This window comes from Coregonus lavaretus (genome assembly GCF_964263955.1).
Source record: "Coregonus lavaretus genome assembly, chromosome: 34".
Classification (NCBI taxonomy): Eukaryota; Metazoa; Chordata; class Actinopteri; order Salmoniformes; family Salmonidae; genus Coregonus; species Coregonus lavaretus.
In genome coordinates this window covers 17,332,668-17,357,450 of record NC_140021.1, presented here as the reverse complement: position 1 = coordinate 17,357,450, position 24,783 = coordinate 17,332,668, and the positions used below count along the sequence as shown (strand labels likewise).

Genomic DNA, 24,783 nt, shown 5'->3' with positions numbered 1-24,783 from the left:
GGGCTCATCTGTAAAAGACCTTGGTCGCAGTATGACTCCCGGATAAAATAACGGTAAAATATCCAGCCAGCGATATGTAGACTAACTTTAAACTGTAATAAACAGTATTAACATTTTACCAATGTGTGTGATCTTTTATATACCTATAAATGTGGAAGATGTCTAATAGTAGGAATATCATGTTTCAAAACGCTAACAACATAAACAAACAGCAAACATTTACAGTCTGAGTTTGGCACCAACATGAGGGGATAAGAATGGAGTGGATCCAAATTTCAGTGCGCATGTCACGTATTTAAAAGTAAACAATTATTTTCTAAATTAGTGAAATTATTATCATACTATCAATAGGTTGTTATTCCGACTATATGAATGCAGTGCGTTAGCACACTTCTCCCACTGGGTGGATTAAAGGGCTATGGAATTTATTGGGTCAGAAAAAACTCAACCAATATTTTAACTGTTCTGCTCACAAGGTGGCAGCCACTGAGTAGGTAGAAATACTGACAAGACCAAGACCATACTCTTATACATACTGTAGCCTAGTCTTCTTCAATTCTTATTTTAGCTGGTCGGGATGGACATTAAATGTAGCCAACTCATACAACCATTTTATTGTAGCCCTAAAGCGTTTAACTGAATAATGCAAATCACCATATAGGCCTATTGCAGTATATATATATATATATATATATATATATATATATATATATATATATATATATATATATATATATATATATATAGGCTACACATGTTTGTTTTTATTGGGGGAAATTCAACAACGCATCTATCTCCCTCCAAGCCTATCGTTCAGTTTGAGTCAGACGATACCAATTGACATAAACCCGCAAGATTACAGGTTGAGTACAGGACACATCAAAACATAGGACACCTGTTGTTAGGGGCAGGGGACCCAAACCTCTTCTTGACGAGACGCCTAGAACAACCAATCACAAGTTAGCCTACCTACTGTATCACGTGAGGAGAGGAGGAGGAAATTCGTGCCTGAGCTTGAGCTGAGCTGCGGCGGTCCCAAAATTCCAATTTCGGAGACTATAGTAGAGGGTCATTCACAGATGTTTAGGAAAGAAAGACATAACCTACAACTGGATACTGTCATCTACGATAACGGGGATTTTTGAAGGTGCAATGTTTCAGGACTGTACAGCAGGTGAGTGAGTTGCTGCATTTGATGAAAGACTGTTCTATGTGGCAGCTAGAATTTTTAGATTGAGTGAACCATTGCATCCATATAGGCACCTAGAGATGTGAAGAAGTTATTACTTCTATAGGGAGAAAACTATGTTATTTTGGTTAGATATTGTACAAAATACAAAGAACAAAACATAATAAAATGCGTGTAATCTCAGCAATGGAATAACTTTTGGCCAGTGCTGGAGAGTAGTGAACTACAGTTCAACTAGTAATTTAACTACATTTTGCAGTAGCTTTTTGGTAGTTTAACTAAATTCAAATCTTGGTAGTGTTTTCAGTAGTTAATTATTTGTTGTGCCATAATTTGTAACAGTGTATCTAACTATAAAATAAAAAAATATAAAACAAATAAAATAAAATAAACAGTGTAGCTAACTACTGGAACTACATAGTACTTTTTTTTGCAAAAAGAAGAGAAAATATGGGTTAAGTAGGCAATAATGTCCTTTCTTTTCGGCATAAGACCTGTCCAATTCTCACTTGAAACAACGTTGTTTGTGTTTAATAGGCCAACTTACACATGATCTGTTCTTGCAATTTGTAGTCTATGACATTTCAGATTTAGTTTGGATGTAGGCCTATGAACTACTTTTTCTAAGTAACTTTCGTTAAGTAAACTATATTTTTTCTTAAGGGCAGCTTTAGTGTAGCTTAACGTCTTCCAGTGTGAAGTAATTGGTAGCTTGGTCAACTATATTTTCAGAGTAGCTTCCACAACACTGCTTTTGGCTACAAGGTGCAGAAACTTCTGAACTTTTTAGCTGGTCAGATAATTTGGATGAAAAGATCCAGGGGTATGAGAAAGTGTGTTAAATGTTGTCCACTTATAACTATGAGAAAACGGTTTATAATACATACAAACTTGTTCATAATACTGCAATAACACATGCAAATTCAATACAATGCTCCCTTAACTATAATGTATCAATTTAATTAAGTATTATTCAATATTTAAGCCGTTATTTATTTAGAAACAAACTGTAAAATCCTAATGTTGTCATTTGCATATAACTTAGTTATATGATCATCTATATGATGTTTTTTTTTCTTGATAAATAACATCCTGATTTGGGATTTGTAAAGTCTAATAATAATGGTTCCCAATGTTTAGGCTAAACTAAATCAAAACTAAATCCAGGTCGGTTTAGGTTAATCCAGTAGCGTAAGCACCGGGGTCTTTCTATCCAACATGTGGTGGTCACAGTTGGATATGGAGATGACCAGTAAACGGTCCCTAATGGGATTCCTACTACAAGCTGTGCCCCCATACCTCCCGGTTAGTTTAGTCTTTAACTCCAGAGAGTGATTCAGTAATTTGCAGATTCTTTAGAAATGACTTATACTGTAGGCTAATCATGCACTACATGACTGAGGGATACTACAGATTCCCACGGGGGGCCAGTATAAAAAAATATGTATTCACTAACTGTAAGTCGCTCTGGATAAGAGCGTCTGCTAAATGACTAAAATGTAAATGTAAATGTAGTATAGTATAGTATTCTATACTATACTACACAATCGAGGGGGATACATGTCTGGTGGTTATGTGCATGTTTGTGTGTATGTTCTCTCTGGTCTCCTGTAAAATTAATGTTTGGCAAAGAAGAGTGTGAGGAGCCCCAATAAGCCACCACCACAATAGTGAGATGTGATGTTGAGATGGTGATAGGGAGTGCTGCTAGCTAGGTCTGCATTCATTTGTCTTCCCTTTTTTCTCCACCCAAATATAAGAGGGCCACTCTAGCACTCATTATGCCTCGGACCCCAGTCAGACTCAGTCAGACAGGGCCTCTGAAAGAGCCTGGTTGCCTTGTTACCGAGCACATTTACATTTACATTTTAGTCATTTAGCAGACGCTCTTATCCAGAGCGACTTACAGTTAGTGAGTGCATACATTTTTTCACACTGGCCCCCCGTGGGAATCGAACCCACAACCCTTGCGTTGCAAGCGCCATGCTCTACCAATTGAGCTAGAGGAGGCCACATTCAATCAAATTATACTGAATACAAAGATAAACTCATCATGCAACAATTTCAAAGATTTTGCTGAGGTACAGTTTATATAAGGAAATCAGTCAGTTGAAATAAATAAATTAGGACCTGATCTATGGATTTCACATGACTGCGAATATAGATAAGCATCTGTTGGTCACAGATACCTTCAAAAAAAAAAAGTAGGGGCATGGATCAGAAAACCAGTCAGTATCTGGTTGACCACCATTTGCCTCATGCAGCGTGACACATCTCCTTCGCATAGAGTTGATCAGGCTGTTGATTGTGGCCTGTGGAATGTTGTCATACTACTCTTCAATGGCTGTGCAAAGTTGCTGGATATTGGCGGAAACTGGAACACGCTGTGGTACACTTCGATCCAGAGCATCCCAAACATGCTCAGTGACATGTCTGGTGAGTATGCAGGCCATGGAAGAACTGGGACATGTTCCTTGCGACATGGGGCTGTGCATTATCATGCTGAAACATGAGGTGACGGTGGTGGATTAATGGCACGACAATGGGCCTCAGGATCTCGTCACGGTATCTCTGTGCTTTCAAATTGCCATCGATAAAATGCAATTGTGTTTGTTGTCCGTAGCTAATGGCTGCCCATACCATAACCCCACCACCACCATGGGGCACTCTGTTCCCAACGTTGACATCAGCAAACCGCTCGCCCACACAACGCCATACACGTACGTGGTCTGCGGTTGTGAAACTGGTTGGACGTACTGCGTTGGAGGCTGCTTATGGTAGAAAAATGAGCATACAATTATCTGGAAACAGCTTTGGTGTACATTCCTGCAGTCAGCATGACAATTGCACGCTCCCTCAAAACTTGAGACATCTGTGGCATTGTGTTGTGTGACAAAACTACACATTTTAGAGTGACCTTTTATTGTCCCCAGCCAAGGTGCACCTGTGTAATGATCATGCTATTTAATCAGCTTCTTGATATACCACACCTGTCAGGTGAATGGATTAGCTTGGCAAAGGAGAAATGCTCACTAACAGGGATGTAAACAAACACATTTTAGAGAAATAAGCTTTTTGTGCGTATGGAACATTTCTGGGATCTTTCATTTCAGCTCATGAAACATGGGACCAACACTTTACATGTTGCGTTTATATTTTTGTTCAGTGTAGATCCAGTCCTATTGCCCCTTTTTGTGTTACATCAGTGGACTTCAGTTTTACAAATGCAACATTGACAAATCTCTGAAAGGCATGTTCCTATTTCTTTTATAAGGTTTGGTTTATCTGTTTTGAGAGTCAAGTATTTTACTCAGACAGTGGCTGTTGATTAGTGGTTAGTTGTTAGAAAATTCATCACATGATGTTTAGCTGCAGTATGAAAGTCTATTCATGGTGCCTACACTCTTAGAAAAAAGGGTTCCAAAAGGGTTCTTCGGCTGTCCCCCATAGGAGAACCCTTTTTGGTTAAAGGTAAAACCCTTTTTGGTTCCAGGTAGAACCCTTTTGGGTTCCACATAGAACCCTCTGTGGAAAGGGTTCTACATGGAACCAAAAAGTGTTCTTTAATGTGTTCTCGTATGGGGACAGCTGAATAACATTTTTAGGTTCTAGATAGCACCTTTCATGAGGTTCATGATTCATAGTTATTTATGAATCATGAACCTTCTTCTTTCTAAACACATATCACTCTCTCTCTGCACAGGATCATCCATCCGTGCTCTGGAACAGTGTGGGATCTGAACAATACAGAGCAGAGAGCCAGGCAGGACTACAGGTACAAGGCCAGGGGGCTACCGGGGCTACCAGGCCTGGACAGGAGGGCATGCTGGCTGCGGTTGGGATGTTGAGGCAGAGCAGTGGTGGAGGCAGCAGTGGCAGTGGTAGTGGTGGTGGAGGTGGTACCAGCGGAGGGAACAAACGATTGCTGGGCATCTCACGCACCGCCAACTCCCACTTCTTCCCCTTGTCCGCTGGCACGGGCATGGGCACTAGTACGGGCACCACGGCGAGTACCGGATCAGGGATCTGGGGGACGGGGGGCAGAGGAGCCAAGAGCAGCTCCCTGAACTCCATCAGCTCTGGATTGGACAGTGTGGATGCTCCTGCCTCTGCCGGCACCACCGACCCAGACTACATCATGCAGCTGGTCAACGACGTGCGCAAGTTTGCCGACGTCCTACTTCACCTCAAGGAAGCTTTTCACTCCAAAGGTGAGTTCAGAGTTTGGAGTTTGGACTGGAGAAGCAGAAGGGTCATTGGGATGATAGTGAATGGTTACAATGCTTGCCTGGATGTGGATGTATCCCTTGGTGTATCGTGGGAAACGTAGTGTAATGGAACTCCATGTTTAGCTTAGATGTCAGTCAAAGGCAGTGTACACCATTTGCCCCAGTCCACCTGTTTCTGTTCTGTCCTGGCCTGTCCTTGGCTGTGCGGTCACTCACCCCTTTTATCTCTCTCACTCTCTCTCTCTTTCTCTCTCTCTCTCTCTCTCTCTCTCTCTCTCTCTGGAGGTTTGGTAACTTAAAGGCCACATTGTAGTCTTTCACCCATGTATTAGAGGTGAATGTTTGCAATGAACTTAACCCTTACCCTAATCTTAACCCTTATCCTAACTCTTATTCTAAACCTAACCGTAACCTTAGCAAGCAGTTGCTTATCAACAGATAGTTACTTGATATTATGACCATCTGTAGAGCATCTACAGATGGACTATCCGGACTATCCAAATAAAGTGTGACCAAAACTTTTAAAGCTGTTGCTTTTGTCACTCACTAACATGATTTAATGTGACATTTACATAGAAAAATGTGATCCATTTCCTTAGAAACACTGGTGTATGTGATAATAAAACATCTTAGATTTATTTTATATACAGTGCCCTCCGTAATTATTGGGATACTCCAAAAGTTTGGATTTGAGATCAAACAATGACTATGATGTTAAAGTGCAGACTGTCACCTTTAATTTGAGGGTGTTTTCATCCATATCGAGTGAACCGTTTAGAAAGTACAGCACCTATTGTACATCGTCCCCCCATTTTAGGGAGCAAGTTTGGGACAAATTCTCTTATGTGTATTAAGGTAGTAAAAAGTTAAGTATTTGGTCCTATATTTATACAGTGCCTTGCAAAAGTATTCATCCCCCTTAGCATTTTCCTATTTTGTTGCATTACAACCTGTAATTTAAATTTATTTTTATTTGGATTTCATGTAATGGACATACACAAAATAGTCCAAATTGGTGAAGTGAAATGAAAAAAAAACCCTTGTTTAAAAAAATTCAAAAAAATTAATAACGGAAAAGTGGTGCATGCATATGTATTAACCCCCTTTGCTATGAAGCGCCAAAATAAGATCTGGTGCAACCAATTACCTTCAGAAGTCACATAATTTGTTAAATAAAGTCCACCTGTGTGCAATCTAAGTGTCACATGATCTGTCACATGATCTCAGTATATATACACCTGTTCTGAAAGGCCCCAGAGTCTGCAACACCACTAAGCAAGGGGCACCACCAAGCAAGCGGCACCATGAAGACCAAGGAGCTCTCCAAACAGGTCAGGGACAAAGTTGTGGAGAAGTACAGATCAGGGTTGGGTTATAAAACAATATCCAAAACTTTGAACATCCCACAGAGCACCATTAAATCCATTATAAAAAAATTGAAAGAATATGGCACCACAACATACCTGCCAAGAGAAGGCCGCCCACCAAAACTCACGGCCCAGGCAAGGAGGGCATTAATCAGAGAAGCAACGAAGAGACCAAAGATAACCCTGAAGGAGCTGCAAAGCTCCACAGCGGAGATTGGAGTATCTGTCCATAGTACCACTTTAAGCCATACACTCCACAGAGCTGGGCTTTACGGAAGAGTGGCCAGAAAAAAGCCATTGCTTAAAGAAAAAAATAAGCAAACACGTTTGGTGTTCACCAAAAGTCATGTGGGAGACTCCCCAAACATATGGAAGAAGGTACTCTGGTCAGATGACCCTAAAATTGAGCTTTTTGGCCATCAAGGAAAACGCTATGTCTGGCGCAAACCCAACACCTCTCATCACCCCGAGAACACCATCCCCACAGTGAAGCATGGTGGTGGCAGCATCATGCTGTGGGAATGTTTTTCATCGGCAGGGACTGGGAAACTGGTCAGAATTGAAGGAATGATGGATGGCGCTAAATACAGGGAAATTCTTGAGGGAAACCTGTTTCAGTCTTCCAGAGATTTGAGACTGGGACGGAGGTTCACCTTCCAGCAAGTCAATGACCCTAAGTATACTGCTAAAGCAACACTCGAGTGGTTTAAGGGGAAACATTTCAATGTCTTGGAATGGCCTAGTCAAAGCCCAGACCTCAATCCAATTGAGAATCTGTGGTATGACTTCAAGTTTGCTGTACACCAGCGGAACCCATCCAACTTGATGGAGCTGGAGCAGTTTTGCCTTGAAGAATGGGCAAAAATCTCAGTGGCTAGATTTGCCAAGCTTATAGAGACACCCCAAGAGACTTGCAGCTGTAATTGCTGCAAAAGGTGGCTCTACAAAGTATTGACTTTGGGGGGGGGGTGAATAGTTATGCACGCTCAAGTTTAGTGTTTTTTTGTCATATTTCTTGTTTGTTTCACAATAAAAAATATTTTGCATCTTCAAAGTGGTAGGCATGTTGTGTAAATCAAATGATTCAAACCCCCAAAAAAATCAATTTTAATTCCAGGTTGTAAGGCAACAAAATAGGAAAAATGCCAAGGGGGGTGAATACTTTCGCAAGCCACTGTAGCACTTAATGACTGCATCAAGCTTTTGACTCTACACATTTGTTGGATGCATTTGCTCTTTGTTTTGGTTGTGTTTCAGATTATTTTGTGTCCGATAGAAATGAATGATAAATAATGCATTGTTTCATTTTTGAGTTATATTTTATTGTAAATAAGAATAGAATATGTTTCTAAACATTCCTACATTTATGTGGATGATACCATGATTACAGATGATCTTGAATGAATCGTGAATAATGATGAGTGAGAAAGTTACAGACGCACAAATATCATACCCCCAAGACATGCTAACCTCTCACAATAACAGGGGAGGTTAACATTTTCAACTCAAATCAAATTTTATTTGTCACATTAATTAATACAGCATTATCTGTAATCATGGTAGCATCCACATTCATGTAGAAGTGTTTGGAAATATATTATATTCTTATTTACAATAAAAGTGACTCCAAAATGGCACAACACATTATTTACCATTAATTTCTATTGGGCACAATATAATCTGAAACACAACCAAAAATAAAGAGCAAATGCACCCAACAAATTTGTAGAGTCACATGCTTGATGTAGTCATGGCATGCTGTGAATATGGGACCAAATACTTAACTTTTCACTACCTTAATACACATAAGTGATTTTGTCCCAGTACTTTTGCTCCCCTAAAATGTGGGGACTATGTACAGAAAGTGCTGTAATTTCTAAACGGTTCATTCGATATGGAAGAAAATACCCTCAGATTAAAGCTGACAGTCTGCACTTTAACCTCATAGACATTGTTTGATTTCTATACTTTTGAAGTATAGAGCCACAAGAAGAAAACATGCTTCACTGTCCCAATGATAACGGAGGGCACTGTATATCTTGTAATTCTAGATGTTGTTTGCATTGCTAAAATTGTTGAAGCTAGTAACATAGGCGAAAATATATATATATTATATATATATATATATATATATATATATATATATATATATATATATATATATATATATATATATATAGTATATTGCAAAAGGTAGTCATTCAAAACAGTCATCTGCAGAACCTCCCAGATGAGGAATTCCTTATGTGGTCGGCTCAGTGGGAGAGAGACAGAGAGATAGAGGGGATTATTTTAGCTTTTCAACTCCACATATTTTAGTAGGGGGAAGGTGGGGTAGGACAGACATGAAGGTGGTTGAGATCTGGAGCACTCTGGAATGAAGAAAAAACTGTTTCCCCACCGAGCCTGTCTTATATTTATCCTATATACTCTATACAGTCTTCCTTGTATGTCCTTTAAATACAATTACTTCCAGTTTAAATTAAAAACCTGAAGTATGTGATAATGAAAATTAGCATCAGGGTTTCAGAGGGCCCATTTTCACACAAGCTTCCATCCAGAGTGTAATATACTCCAGTAATTAATGGTCTTTCCTCCTCCTCAACCCATCAGTAATCTGAAGTGGTGCATTTCTAATCCATCGGGAAAACGCTTTTAAAATGGAAGAGTAAATGCAGATTAAAAAGGGGTTGATTGCTCTTGCCTGTGTGATTATTGCATTCCTGTGCTGCCGGTGCTGTTGGGTCGGGCCCTTGGCTTGGACCCAGGTTCGCTAATCCCTCTCCTGGGTAATGATTGTCTGAGAGGGGGGTTGGCTGGATGTGGTGGTACCCCTCTCCTCCCTCCCAGTAGAGCAGTGCCATGTCTTCCAGGCCTCTGAGGAATCTCACCCTTTGTCTGGAGAGGAGAGGGAGGTCAGGCAGGGTGCTTGACCTGGCTGGACCAGACAGGGTTTTGGAGAGTCAGGACTTGTGACTGGTGTTTTTCAGCTTGAGGGACTTCTGAGTGGGTCGGTCACCGGTTCACTGATCAAAGTAATAAATCAACATGGGGAAGAGGATACATTCTGCTCAGGGTTGTGCTGGTTCATTTAAGCCTAAGGCTACTACCAACATATTTCACAAACACTGATTACCACTGATTACCAGTTTTGACTTCACAAATTACCTATTGAAAATGTATTTTGGTTTTCATCATAGGTAAATCACTAATAACTTAATAATAATAAAACATCTAATCAATTGTGTTTGTCACATGCTTCGTAAACAACAGGTGTAGACTAACAGTGAAATGCTTACTTACCGGTCCTTCCCAACAATGCAGAGAGAAAGAAACAAGAAATAATAAAACAATAACAAAATTCTAACATGACGAATACATAGAAAAATTATAACACAAGGAATAAATACACAATGAATAATGAAAACTTGGCTATATATACAGGGTACCAGTACCAAGTCGATGTGCAGGGGTACAAGGTAATTGAGGTAGATAGTTAACAATTTAACTAACTATTTAGCAGTCTTATGGCATGGAGGTACAGTGCCTTGCAAAAGTATTCATCCCCCTTGGTGTTTTTCCTATTTTGTTGCATTACAACCTGTAATTTAAATGGCTTTTATTTGGATTTTATGTAATGGACATACACAAAATAGTCGAAATTGGTGAAGTGAAATGAAAAAAATTACTTGTTTCAAGAAATTCAAAAAAATTAATAACGGAAAAGTGGTGCATGCATATGTATTAACCCCCTTTGCTATGAAGCGACAAAATAAGATCTGGTGCAACCAATTACCTTCAGAAGTCACATAATTTGTTAAATAAAGTCCACCTGTGTGCAATCTAAGTGTCACATGATCTGTCACATGATCTCAGTATATATACACCTGTTCTGAAAGGCCCCAGAGTCTGCAACACCACTAAGCAAGGGGCACCACCAAGCAAGCGGCACCATGAAGACCAAGGAGCTCTCCAAACAGGTCAGGGACAAAGTTGTGGAGAAGTACAGATCAGGGTTGGGTTATAAAAAAATATCCAAAACTTTGAACATCCCACGGAGCACCATTAAATCCATTATTAAAAAATGGAAAGAATATGGCACCACAACAAACCTGCCAAGAGAGGGCCGCCCACCAAAACTCACGGACCAGACAAGGAGGGCATTAATCAGAGAGGCAACAAAGAGACCAAAGATAACCCTGAAGGAGCTGCAAAGCTCCACAGCGGAGATTGGAGTATCTGTCCATAGGACCACTTTAAGCCGTACACTCCACAGAGCTGGCTTTACGGAAGAGTGGGCAGAAAAAAGCCATTGCTTAAAGAAAAAAATGAGCAAACACGTTTTGTGTTCGCCAAAAGGCATGTGGGAGACTCCCCAAACATATGGAAGAAGGTACTCTGCAATTGAGCTTTTTGGCCATCAAGGAAAATGGTGGTGGCAGCATCATCCTGTGGGGATGTTTTTAATTGGCAGGGACTGGGAAACTGGTCAGAATTGAAGGAATGATGGATGGCGCTAAATACAGGGAAATTCTTGAGGGAAACCTGTTTCAGTCTTCCAGAGATTTGAGACTGGGACGGAGGTTCACCTTCCAGCAGGACAATGACCCTAAGCATACTGCTAAAGCAACACTCGAGTGGTTTAAGGGGAAACATTTCAATGTCTTGGAATAGCCTATTCAAAGCCCAGACCTCAATCCAATTGAGAATCTGTGGTATGATTTAAAGATTGCTGTACACCAGCGGAACCCATCCAACTTGATGGAGCTGGAGCAGTTTTGCCTTGAAGAATGTGCAAAAATCCCAGTGGCTAGATGTGCCAAGCTTATAGAGACATACCCCAAGAGACTTGCAGCTGTAATTTCTGCAAAAGGTGGCTCTACAAAGTATTGACTTTGGGGGGGGGGGGGGGGGGGGGGGTGAATAGTAATGCACGCTCAAGTTTAGTGTTTTATGGTCATATTTCTTGTTTTTTTCACAATAAAAAATATTTTGCATCTTCAAAGTGGTAGGCGTGTTGTGTAAATCAAAGGATTCAAACCCCCAAAAAACCTATTTTAAGGTTGTATGGCAACAAAATAGGAAAAATGCCAAGGGGGTGAATACATTCGCAAGCCACTGTAGAAGCTGTTCGGGGTCCTGTTGGTTCCATACTTGGTGCATCGGTACCGCTTGCCGTGCGGTAGCAGAGAGAACAGTCAATGACTTGGGTGGCTAGAGTCTTTGACAATTTTTAGGGCCTTCCTCTGACACCGCCTGGTATAATTAGGTGTCCTCTACAAATGGAACTTGTTTTGTCTGTCTGCGGTGAACTTCCTGTTAATGCCACTCATGCAAATTAGTCATAACAACAAATGCTCAGGCAGGCACTCAAGTATGTGACACGTTTGCATTGCTGTCATAGTACAAATTTGTTCATGCAGCTTGCGTCATAGATTTATTTAATCAAGTGTGTGAGTTCATGGAACCAGTTCAGATTGCCTGTCTGTGCTGCAAAGCCAAATCTAAAACCTACCTAGCACACCAGCTATTAGAAACGTTTAAGTCCTATATCTTCTATGCCTTTAAATATCTGTCAGTGAGTTAGCAAACCTTATTTACACTGCAGTGTTGAATTGAAACCACCTGAGGCAATGTTCATGACCTTGCTCTACTGCTAATTAACTACGTTGCTTGGTGCTTGAAGCCCAATATACACACCATTATGTAAATGTGGTTACTGAAACCATAACATGTGACTCTAATGAAGCATTCCAGTAACTGACCACAGTTAGGCTAAATACAGGAAAGGGCAGATTTGCGAAAGGAGAAAAAGTGCCCTGAAGGAAATTGAATACAGAGCAGTAGAGAGAGAAGGAAGGGCCTGAGACCCATGTTACCACAAACAAATATTAACTCTGAGTGAAGAGGATTGAGAAACTACAAGGAATGTATGACAGGAGAACAGGTGAAGTTATTTCTGCGAAGTGACGATGAGGATGCACTCCACAACATGCTAAATTAGGCAAATCGTTTGGTAAATGTTTTGTGTAGAATCTAAGGCTTTCAAATTATGTAAAAAATGTAATCGAGTTAATCACAGAATTTGTTGTGATTAATCGAATTTGCTAAAATGAAGCTGTAATTTAACATTTTTTTATACTAAAAACATTAAAAGAAAATTGACGTCTTGATTTTGTCCAAGTTAACGGTAAGCAAAATCTGGTAAATTGGTAAAGTACACTTTCTTTAACCTCAATGTCAACTTGTTTTGACATTGTATTGTTGTTTTTAGCTGTATAGATTATGTAATTTAGATGTTTCCAGTGTATTTTAAATGCTTTCAGACAATGCGATTAATTGGGATAAAAAATATATATTGTTCACAAAAATTACACAAATTTAACTCAATTTAACTGATGAAACTCTGACAGCCCTAATAAAATCATGTAATTGTTGAATTACAAAGTTATGTCTTAGGGTCCAAATCTAGCTCTTGTTCGCTTTGTGCAAAGTAGGCTATAAAGTCAGATCAGTCATTGTTTAATGGCACTTAAACATGTTAATGACTACATTCTCATCTTCACGCTCACAAACCAACACTTGAGTCACTCTACTCTCTACAAATAGAATTGAGGAAATGAACTTGCACGACATTGATCATATCAAAATGATTTGTGTTTCGGGTCACTGACCATCTTCAAAGTGTGATTGTTAGCGTTTGGGAGGGCAGGGTAGGGCTTTAGCAAAGTGTAATAACACACTGCTGTTGTGAATCACTGGCTTATGGTGTGATTGGAAGTGATTTAAATCCCCTATCAATTTATGACTGTATTGTCTATGCTGTTCTTCACAAAAGCTAGTGATTCTCATTACCCTAACCATTAATGGAGAGAGAGGGAATCCTCCTCTCCCTTTTTCCCTTTCCAGCTCCTTGCCACGCAAAGCATAGTAATGTAATGTTCAGGTCTGGACTCTTGGACCTTGACAACAGAGCTCTGTATTCACGGTCAGTGATGTGAGTCTGACACCCATTGTCTCAAGCAGTAGCTTCTCCAGACTAGCATACTTGTAGCTAACTGGCAGTTTTGGCTGGATATATACTTTCCCATGTAAGAATAGCAATGGCCCTGGGACCGATCCCTGGGGAACCCCACAGCCAGCTCCAGTAAGATTTTTTTAAATGCCGTTTTTACGTTTTTTTGGAAAATGTATGTCACCTTAAATGGTGATTATCAGTTGGTTGCAGTCATTTCTGATTTAGTTTGGATGGACTTGCGAAGGACATGTACTTCACTTTACAAATCTTTGTGAAAGCATTTTTCAGAGCTTTTTTTGCAGTTTGTTTTAACATGTTTTGGTTGTCCAGGCTTTGAGATGACTTTCATAATGATGTCTTAACAATGTGGAGTACTTTTTACATATCCTGAGAGGTCATGACCTTGTCCAATGGCCACTTGTGATGGACATGTCAGTAATCGGTTGGGATTACTTCTGTGGGGTTCGCCCTAGTCGGGGTCACAACTGCCGTTTGGTGCTCTGACCAGTCTTGGAGGTCAGTGAGTGCAATATATTGTGTAATCATTGGTAAGAATGGAGCTTTATTGCATGTTATCTTCATTAGGATATTTTGCATGGTTAAGGAGGATGTCTCTATGGTTAAAGATATAATCTCCCTGCTAGTGAGCATGATCAAGAAACAGCTATTTTGTTTATATATGTAAAATGATGCTGTGATTCCTATCAATTCAGGTGTTAGTCAAACTGTGTGATTCTACATTATGTTTATTCCTCAAACTTGATATCTGATCATTCTTCTTGTTCTTCATGTTAGTAATGGACTTACCTGTTTTTCCCAGTTAGATAGAGGCTCATGCCGTTCAAGGTATCTTTTGTGGATGCAGCCTGATATTTCTTGATCTTTTTAAAGACTGTTGTGTGTGTACTGTAATGTAATGCACTGTATTTGTGCTCTGATGGGCTGGACAGGACAGGTGTGTGCTGTTTATCTCGTTCTCTGCTGGCTCACTGAGGCAGAATGATGGTTGTTTTGTGTGTCAGCCATTTAAGAATGAAAAACAACACCAACAGAAAATGACTTGATCATGCTGAAGAGAACAGGGTGCTACGGGAAATGTATTCCCCCTTATGAAAAAGGTGCATTAGATGTGCCTTATCATGTATGAACATACAGTAAATCTGTTCTGTATGTTGATGAATATCCTCTGTCAGTTTGAGGTTAGCTTGTTCAGTATGTTTTGTAACTAATGTCACGTACATATGCCGTATCTTAATTTGAGTTAGTGTCACACAGCAGGAAAATAATTATGCAGCAACAGGAAATGTGAATGGTTATGTGGATTGTAAATAATGGGCATTTTTTGTAGGAGTTGATACATTTTTCATTAGGGCAAATCTGACATTATTAAGTGGAAATTGCAAACATTAGAAGCCTTTTTAAACCTTGTATACACTACAAGTTAGCATTTTCTGCTATGCAGGACAATTCCTGCAACAACAGGATGATCAAATTAAGATACGGCAGGGATCATTAACTAGATTCAGCCGCGGGCCGATTTCTTTCTTGAGCAGATGGTCGCGGGGCCGGAACATAATTACAAATAATTTGTAGACTGCAAATTGACCGCAAGAAGCCCAAACAGATATAATGTTTGACTAAAACATAATAATTTCTAACCTTGCTTAGATTTGTCTACAATCACGTCTCTCTGTTATGCGTAGGAATAATTGGGAACACATTTCTTAAATTAAAATCACTTGGAGCTGATTTCCTGGTGTTTTTACATCCAACAATGAAAATAATGTTTTTGCTCTGAAAACTTGGGGGGCCAAATTCGGCCCACGGGCCACCAGTTGGGGAACCCTGAGATATGGCATCTGTATAGATGTGCAGTGTTGAGGCTAACAGACCACTATGTCAGTGTGGAGGCTTGGTCCAAGACGTGACCCTCCTGGCTGTACTGTGGCAGTGTATGTGTATGTCTGTATGGGTAGGGCCAGGAGTTTTGTCTGACCACCGGGAGAAACTCCAGGCTCTATGTAAAGCCTCTCCTGTCAGTGGTGTGACCCAGGCCTTCAGCAACACTCTGAGAGAGCAGACAGGACAGTCTGTTAGTCTGGGGTTGGGCTGCTTTCAAATGCCCTGACCACGAGTGTCTGTTTTTCTGAGTTTAAACGCTGACCAACTGGCTCTTCAATCAGATACATGTAAGCTACAGGCAAGCTCTGGTTTGCACACAGTGGTAGTTGTGGTGGTGTCTTAGAATGTAAAGGGAATTTTAGTCTACCTGGTATTATCTTAAGATTCACTCACACTTAGATACAGGTAGGTCTTTTGATCAGAAAACATTCTTAATGCTCTTTTGAATGGCAATATTTTGTATACTGTATTTAGCATCTGCCTTATTATACTCTAACGTGCATGGTGTTTTGAGCAAAACACATGTACGTTTTATCTCTCTCTCTTCTCATGTGACATACAGTATCTTTCCTATCATTTATTTGATGTTCACTGTTCATACTCTAAGAATCATTTGTTCTTTTTTTCCCCCTTTCTTAGCTCCTGCCTCTCAGTCCAGCAGCTACCTTTCTTTCCCCCTCTCTCCCCAGTGAAAACTATTGGTGGAGATCCTGAGTGTATTTTTAACTGCTGTATCAATATTGACCTGTACCATGTTGGCCATTGCTATAGGCACAGCTAATCATTTTGATAGGGGTGGGAAAAAAGCTTCTCTGACTCTCCGCTGTAGGCTAGTTTTATCCCCCCTCCCATCCCCCTCTCTCTATCTCTCTCTCTCTCTCTCTCTCTGCATACCCTGCATTCCAGCAGAACAAATGCTCACTTGTTGCTTTAGTGCCTTAGATCAACAGTTGCTAAATGTGTGGACACTTGGTTAAAAAAAAGTATAAACTTAAAAAATGAAAATTGTGATTTTTTTTTGTGATATTCTTTGTGAAGTCATTTTGTGAAGTGTGTTCTTTGCCAAATGGTAGTGCTTTGAACCATTGATAACTATGAATGTTTTTTGGCCAATGATGGGGGCTGTTTTGATGAGATGATGGTGTTGGGTGGGGGGTCAATGGAGGGTGGTGATAACCTCTATAGGAGCCAATGGTGTCACTGGTGTCCACACGGCTGACTGTTGCTTTACTCCCCATTTAAAATGGTTGCTGTCATCACAAATTAATGGTGGATTTATAGATGAAAAGCTTATTTCCCTTGTCTAGTTTTTTGTTTTGAGATTTACAACATTCTGGAATAATATCTTGGACCTGTCTCTTTAAAACGTTGTGAATTATGAAAAACGTATGAAAATGTATGCACTCACTACTGTAAGTCGCTCTGGACAAGAGCGCCTGCTAAATGACAAAAATGTAAATGGAAAAATTTAAATTAGAACCAGACTTTTTCACACTATAGTTGCATTAGGCCTATGTGGTCCTGCTGGATGGTTGACTTGATTGGTCTGTACTTTAGTCAACCAAGCTCTTTCCATGAGTTTAATTTTCTTCTCATTAATTTTAAATCTCTCTCTGACCTCAAACTGAGAGGTTCCGGTCCAACAGTGAGCTTCCCAATTCAGACAACATAAAAGATAAAAGCACCAAATCAATTATTGCTCTTGTTTCGAGTGCTTTCAAGATTACTGTGAGGTTCTGCTGTTCCATTGAAGTTTAATTTGACCCTCATTTTCATTTGAGAGGAAAAGTAAATTAATCATTCTTACATTGGACAGGGAATGCCTTTGAGCAATGAGCACATAGGGGTTCTGAGAGTGTATGTATGTATGTGTGTGTGTGTGTGTGTGTTTTTGTGTTTAAGAGGAGACCCTCCACAGACACTCCACACACATTGTGGGGCACAGAGCAGACAGAGTCCATGAGGGATTAAAGACCTCCCCTACCCCAAGCTGCACCACAATATGCCGTAGAGATGGGGGTTCCGGTCCCTCTGATCAGCTAAATGTGATTTTCTGCCCCCCGTTGCAGAATGTTTTGAGGGGTAGCCGGTGTAAGGAGCAGTGGGGTTGAGAGGTAGAATGTGGTCATGTATTTGCTATACAAAGGCAGGGTGAAAAGCCCTTTGATTTTGATCCTGAGATGCAATGTAGTCTAGTATGTACATCCTCACTGGCTGAAGTGTCTATGTTTTATCTCAGGAATCCCAGAAATGCACTAAAACATATGATAAAAGATAAGAAGATAAGAAAAGATAAGATACAATTGTACTGTACTTTATAAGATCAAGCCCTGTTATAGCTTTACATACTTCACATATCTCAGCATATGATCACACCTTTTCATGGTCGCTTTCGCTATCACCAGTTATGTCACAATATCCACACTTTTAATTGATGGATTTAAAGCGTGTATCCCTCGTGACTTACTGGCCTATGTTTGCGCGTGTGTGTGTGTGTGTGTGTTTAACATTAGTTTGACATTTTCTCTGGACTTTGTCCACAACCACAACTGCAGTCAAACTTCTATTTCAACACTTTCTCCTTTTCTCGTCTCCCGTCTGTCTTACTCACCCCCTCATGTTTAGAACACATTAGTGTGTGTATGACTCATTTGTTACTAGATGACTTCACGACTTGTGCTACTGATAAGGGTGAGTTGTTCCTACACATGATTTTCTCACAGTGTGAATGGATGTCTAACAGGTAGCTGTTGAGAACATCTATCCAGGTGTTGCGTTACACATAGTAAGACTCTCTGTCTAATATGTCTGACGTTGTCTATGTGAGTAATTCATGGGAGCCTCCTTCACGATACCAAAGCTTTGTGGGAAAGTGGCTCTGTCGTGGGTCCTTTGAGAAAAGCCTAAATGCTTTTTAGTGATTTGTGGTCAAAATCACTCCTTGTGAAATACCAACCTAAAATTAGCCCCTGATGGTCTGTTCACTGGCGGTCGGTTACAGACTGTGTGAATGGCTGTAGCCAGTGAGGCACTGTTTGGAGAATTCCCTGTGGGTCTGAGCTCCACTGTAAAGCGTCTCCAGCTGATTCTTCATTTAAAAAGCTCATTTTATGACCGCTGAGAGCGTATCCGTATTTAAAGCCACTGTAAATTAACCTAGCCTAGTCCAGAATGGTTTGCCTTGACTTCATCAGTTCAGACACTCCCTTAGACAATCTATCTGCATGTACTACACAGACCAGAACATGAGAAAGCCAGTAAATTGTTTTTTTTGTGGTGATTTTACAGGCTTCTTTTGAAGCATAGCCTACTCTACACTCAACTAAATTGCTAATAAGCTGATTGAAAGGATTTCTTACATTAGCTTAATTGTTTTTTTTTTGTTCTGGTCTTGTATAAACCAGCAGGGCATTGACCTCATCACGTATAACGACCATACGAGAGGTGGTTCTGCAGATTAACTTCTCAGTAGGGGATTGAAGTGTGGGCCGAGGTGACATATGGCCGGAGTTTTTATCCCTCCACGGAGGGAAAACATGGATTGAAATATAGTAAACAAAGGGAGCGGAGGAGCATGGGTAAAATCTGCCTGTAGAAGAAGCAGCAGAAGGAGGCACCCTGTGCGGTGTGAGCGCGTGCAGGCTGCGGGTGGCCATCCTCTGGCTTCTCCGTGCTGGTTTGTAGACTTTAATGGCCTACCACACTCAGAGTGAAGATTTGTAGGATGTTTTGTTTCCAACGTGGAACCTAAGGGAGGTTTTGTGTCCCCCCTCCCTTCCTCTCTCCCTCTCTCGCTCTCTCTCTTTTCACCTCTCTCTCTATCTCCCTTCACCTCTCTCTCTCTCTCTCTCTCTCTCTCTCTCTTTCTCCCTTCACCTCACCTCACCTCTCCCTCTCTCTCTCTCTCTCTCTCTCTCTCTCTCTCTCTCTCTCTCTCTCTCTCTCTCTCTCTCTCTCTCTCTCTCTCTCTCTCTCACTTTCTCTACCCCTCCAACTCTCTCCCCCTCTCTGTCTCTGTTCCTCCCAGTGAGTAGATTTATGGTTATGGGCGCTGGTAAGGCCTGGGCGAATTTGTTCCAGGAAGGGGGTCCATCTGAGTAAGAGAAGGAGCCCCTTCACCACATGTGCAGATACATGCTGACTGGCTGGTGTATGTGGGCCCCATTAGGGCGGCATTTGTGAGACACCATATAGTGCACAACTTTTGACCAGATAGCAGTGAAGGTAGTGAATAGGGTAGTGAATAGGGTGCCATATTGGATGCAGCTGCAGTGCCTGTGAGACACAGTGTGGGAGGAATAAACACAATACAGGCTTATCTCTCTGTTTAGTCATGGAAGGAGTGATGTGCGAGAACTGGCTGTGAGTTGCTGCTGACATAACATTATACAGTACTAGACTGATCTGTCTGATCTTTCAACATATGTTTTCCCATGGGGTTTGTCATGAGGTAGTACAGTACTGTTCAGATCAAGTTTGTGAGGAAAGAGTTATATATATATATATATATATATATATATATATATATATATATATATATATATTATAGTTGTTGTTTTTTTGAAGTACACATTGATAAGCTATTGTCAGCCTTAATTGACAATTCAGTCAGAGAAATGCTGTCAATGCCGGAAGTTGAACCTTTGTGATTAGTTTGCTTGTTTGTTTGGTTGATCGTACTTGAGCCTCGACACGTGAGAACACTAGCAAGCTTTATTTACTCTGCCACCACAGTTGACCTCACACACCACGACAAACATGAGGTAATCTGGTAAACATACTTTTTTCTGTCCTAACAAAGGTGAGCCCTGTAGCCATGTCTCCTGTAGCCTTCAATAGAATGACCTGGGAGGCATCTGTTAGAGAGGAAGTAAGCGTTTGGAGAGGATAGCAGGATATCAACCTACCTGTCCAAACATTTACTAACCTGTTGACTTTTACCCATCACAGTACTACAGTTGAAGAGGGTGGGAATGGATCCAGATCATGCCTTTGAAATCAACACCTCAAAACAACCTTAAAGGGGCAATCTGCAGTTGCTACATCCAGTTTTAGACTTATAAATTAAGGACATATACACATTGATTCTTAAAGAATATAACTTATAAAAGTCTCATGAGCTTAGTTCAATTGTCGTACCCCATCAGAACCCAAAATATAAGCTTGTTTTACTCCAGTGTTTGTAAACAAAGTAAATGTAAACAAACACTATATAGCCACAAAACATGGTTAAAACTATGATTTTGATATCATGAATGGTCAGTCCTTGCATCCATCTATGAATTTGAGAGTGAATCATTTATCCAGCCCCATCCCTAAGCTTTTTACTGAAACAGGGGCAGGGAAAACACTTTGTTATTGTTGATTGCTGATTGCAGCATTAAATAAGTGTTGTATTTGCAACACAGTCCCTTATTTATCCTGCTTAACATATCATTAAGAATTCATTGAACATCATAGCTTTGTAGCTATTAGATATCGAAAAGGACAGTATAACATCTATTTATGTCATCATAAATGTAGTAACTGCAACCAAGGATGGCCAATTTGACTGTTAGATTACATTTAACAGACCCCCTCCCTTCAATCCACGTATGACCTCCTGCATGCCTCCCATCTTGGATTAAGGATTTGAAACCAAGATTGAAAATGTATCCATTGGATTAGATTAAGACACCCCTCGAATCTGCCACTCACAGAACAATGTTGGATTAAAGTTGTCTAGGACCAGCCAGAATTAATGTGACATCCTGCCCTATGTACCAACATGCATGGCAGGAGCTGGGAAGGGCTAATCTTTGCCTTAAAGCTAGAATCCTTAATTGGTGAAACTGCCACGTCCGTTTGGGATATTCCAATAATAAAGAAGTTACTGCAAACAACAAACACAGTTTTTCCCCTCTTACATCTTTGCACGCTCGATAGAACAGCAGAATATGGACTGAAACGTTTTTTACGACGCTGCCGGATGCTCCTCTCCTCTGCTTCGTCAACAAAACCAAAACTATAACAAAGGCGCTGGGGCGAACAGTGCTGCTGTTTCCCCAAATGCAGATTCGAGTAAGTGGAGTCTGCTAGCCAAACAGTGGCTAGCGGTTATATAATTGAGTGGTATGTTATTTGTCTGTTATTGTTACTGATGTTAGTATTTTACTGCATACAGTACATTGTGTGTCAGGATCCATCTGAACTTTGTGCTCAAGTCCCAATATGTTTGCCCCGATTAATTGGCCTTGTTTAGCGTCAATGGGCCTGAACCTTCAGGGCACGCTTGCATGAGAGATGACCCACGCTGTGCAGAACTCCTAACTGGTTATTGTCAGGCAGACCTGAAGACTGGAGAGACTGGTGAGAGAACTGGGAGCTGTCTTTACCCATCATACTCAATTATGCTAAACCACTCAGTGCTGCAGTAACGTGAAAGAAGGGGGAGCCTTGTTTGATGTTGACCTAAACAAAACGTGAACAGACTGAGCGTGAAGCGTGGCTGGGACGAACCGTGCAGCGTCGTACCAAGATCCCTCCCTCCCACTGGGGGTTCCAAATGAGGACTTGGTTTTTAGTAGAAAGGAGGGAGGAGGGGAGGGAAGGAAGGAGGAGGGAGGAGGGTAGGGAGGGGGTACACGAGAGGGGATAGAGCAAGGGAACCGCCAAAGCTTAGGGCCCAACTTTTAACAATAAACCCATCTCCCGTCTGAACCTCCTCTTCTGGAGGGGAACAATACCTTCCTGGAACAAATATCAAGTGTTCTCCCAGGAGCCATTGTTGTGACAGAATCTATTTAGCACAAGGAGCCCTAAATCTACATAATTCATAATGAATGGTGAATGGAGACTGGGTCTTGGGCCTCTTTGAATTTCGCAGGCGGCCTTTTGGCATGAAGATGTTCCTCTGGTCCTTCTAGTGAGGCTGACACATGTTATAATCAGCATCTTCCCTCCTCCACCCAGCCCAGAGAGAGAGACAAGCCCAAATAGAAAAGCCATGGACATGTTGATGCCATTGATCCTGTCTGCTCCAATCATTCACCCTACAATGACGATATTGAGTTGGACAACGGGTACTTTGAACTCGCAACGCAAACACCATTGTTTTTCCAAGAGGAATACCACTACAGATGCCTGGACGGGTGGTTGTGCTTTATCTCCGTAATCAAAGATTCCTTTGAAACAGTTAATTACATATCTGCGTAATAAGATTATTTTATTTGACAAATAATGTTGCTTTCATGTTTTGGAGGACAAGTGAATTTGTCCACAGGCCCTGCCCAAGTATGTGCACTAGTGAGATGTTTTGAGCAACATCGTTTTCAGGGCAGATCTCTAACTCTCTATGTCTGCATCCCAAAGGGCACCTTATTCCCTATATAGTGCACTACTTTTGGCCAAAGCCCTATGGGCCCTGGTCAAAAGTACTGCACTATGTAGGGAACGGGGTACCATTTGGGATGCAGATATAGAGAGTGAGAGATCTGCCCTGAAAACTATGTTGCTCAAAACATCTCACTTGTGTAGTCAACCTCCACATGAACTACAACAGCAACTCCTCGTCACTGTCAGTTATGAGAGCTAATCGTGTTTCAGAAGCTCAGGGAAAAAGTCAACCGTCCCATTCCAAGCCTTCCGTTCGAACGCCATTCATTCAGGATTAGGATGCTAGCGAAGCTAAACAAAGTGCTCTTGTCCTTGATGCTAGGTTAAAGTTTGCCTCCATTCTACCTACTGACAGGTGTGCTGAAGAGCCTGTTCAGTTCGGCCATTTTGAGGCCTGTAAATCCTCCAGCTCCCTGGGCCGATGGAGCTACCCAGGCCATGCTAAACAGGGCTGCAGCGCTGAGCAGGCCACTAGTCTCAGTCTCAGCTGTCTGGCTAATACCAGCGTATCTTGGCCGCCAGCGAGAGGTTGCACTGTGGGGGATTTTCAGTCTCTCTTAAATAAAGCATAGTTGGAATGCCAGGCTTCAGAGCGGCTCACAAATAGGAGTGGGGGGGGATCAGGAGAAAAAGGTTGCCTGTCTTCCCTCAGTGTGACGGACAGGCAGCTCAGTGCAGAAATGAAAAGGAGGAAAAGCTAATTCTTGACTCCACGCTAAGCAGCTCATTGATATGCAAAGGACCGGGGAGAGGGATAGAGGGATCTCCAAGGGTAAACATGGTTGTTGGCTGGAAGAAGGATATTTTGGGAATATTTTCATGAGAATTCATTCACTCTTGGACTTGGAGTAGCATTGTGTTTAAAAGGCCCACGATAGATGGCTTTAATCTGGAGCCAATATCTTTCACCCACAGGAGTTTTTATTTCAAAATGTGTTTTCTCTTATTATATCCCAACATTCTTAGGCGATAGCAAAGTAAACCAAGTCCTACCTTTATGTAATGAGTTTACGTAGGGAATTCAAATAACATTGAAGTAGTTAATTTGCCTGTTTCTTCATAAAGTTGAAAAGAACTGTTTATGTGAATGCAACATGATGTTAGCTTGACGTTAGCGTCACGTGGCTTGGTGTAAGATCATCATGTTGCTTTTACCTATCGAAATGTCCTGTCAGATCCGTGGACACTGAAGAGCTAAGGAAAGGGCTCAGAGCTCTAATGGACCTGGGCCAATGAGTTGTTTCAGAGAATCAACTGCCAGGCAGCTAGACAGCTTATTAGGTTGGCTAAACACACTTCACCATTCCATCATGTCATCTCACTCCAACCTGCCATGCAAAATATTCTCTGTCAACGATACAAAAAGGCACTGACCTCAAATTCCTAGCCTTCCTTAGTTTGAGTGAACTGACTTTTTCTGCATAGTGTTTTCTCATGCTAATGACTAATGTAATGGCTAACCTGTGTGACTGGGGCAGGGCCTGCAGAGTAGAGTGAGTGGTCGGGTGGGGAATATAAAGGAGCCCAGACCTAGACGGAAGGGAAGGTGCTGTGTGTGTGTATGGGGGAAGAGTTTCTCTTTTAAACGGTGCCTCTTTGTGTGCAGTCATGGGAAAGAGCGTTTCAAAGGTGAAGCAGCAGGGGAGGCACTGGCAGGACAGGGGAAAAAGAGGGGAAGTCTGGGAAGGCCAAGATTCTGTCCTT

The 24,783-nt window shown here is 41.2% G+C and overlaps 1 protein-coding gene across 1 annotated transcript in view; it reads left to right on the top strand.

Moving 5' to 3' along the window:
* The first annotated feature begins 1,042 nt into the window (after positions 1 to 1,042).
* abca4b (ATP-binding cassette, sub-family A (ABC1), member 4b) overlaps positions 1,043 to 24,783 on the top strand; it is an 87,875-nt gene continuing 64,134 nt past the window's right edge. The window contains exons 1-2 of the mRNA XM_084152134.1: positions 1,043 to 1,174; positions 4,893 to 5,400. Of these exons, the coding sequence (XP_084008260.1) occupies positions 5,013 to 5,400 (388 nt within the window). The 5' untranslated portion in view covers positions 1,043 to 1,174; positions 4,893 to 5,012. The remainder of the gene's footprint in view (positions 1,175 to 4,892; positions 5,401 to 24,783) is intronic.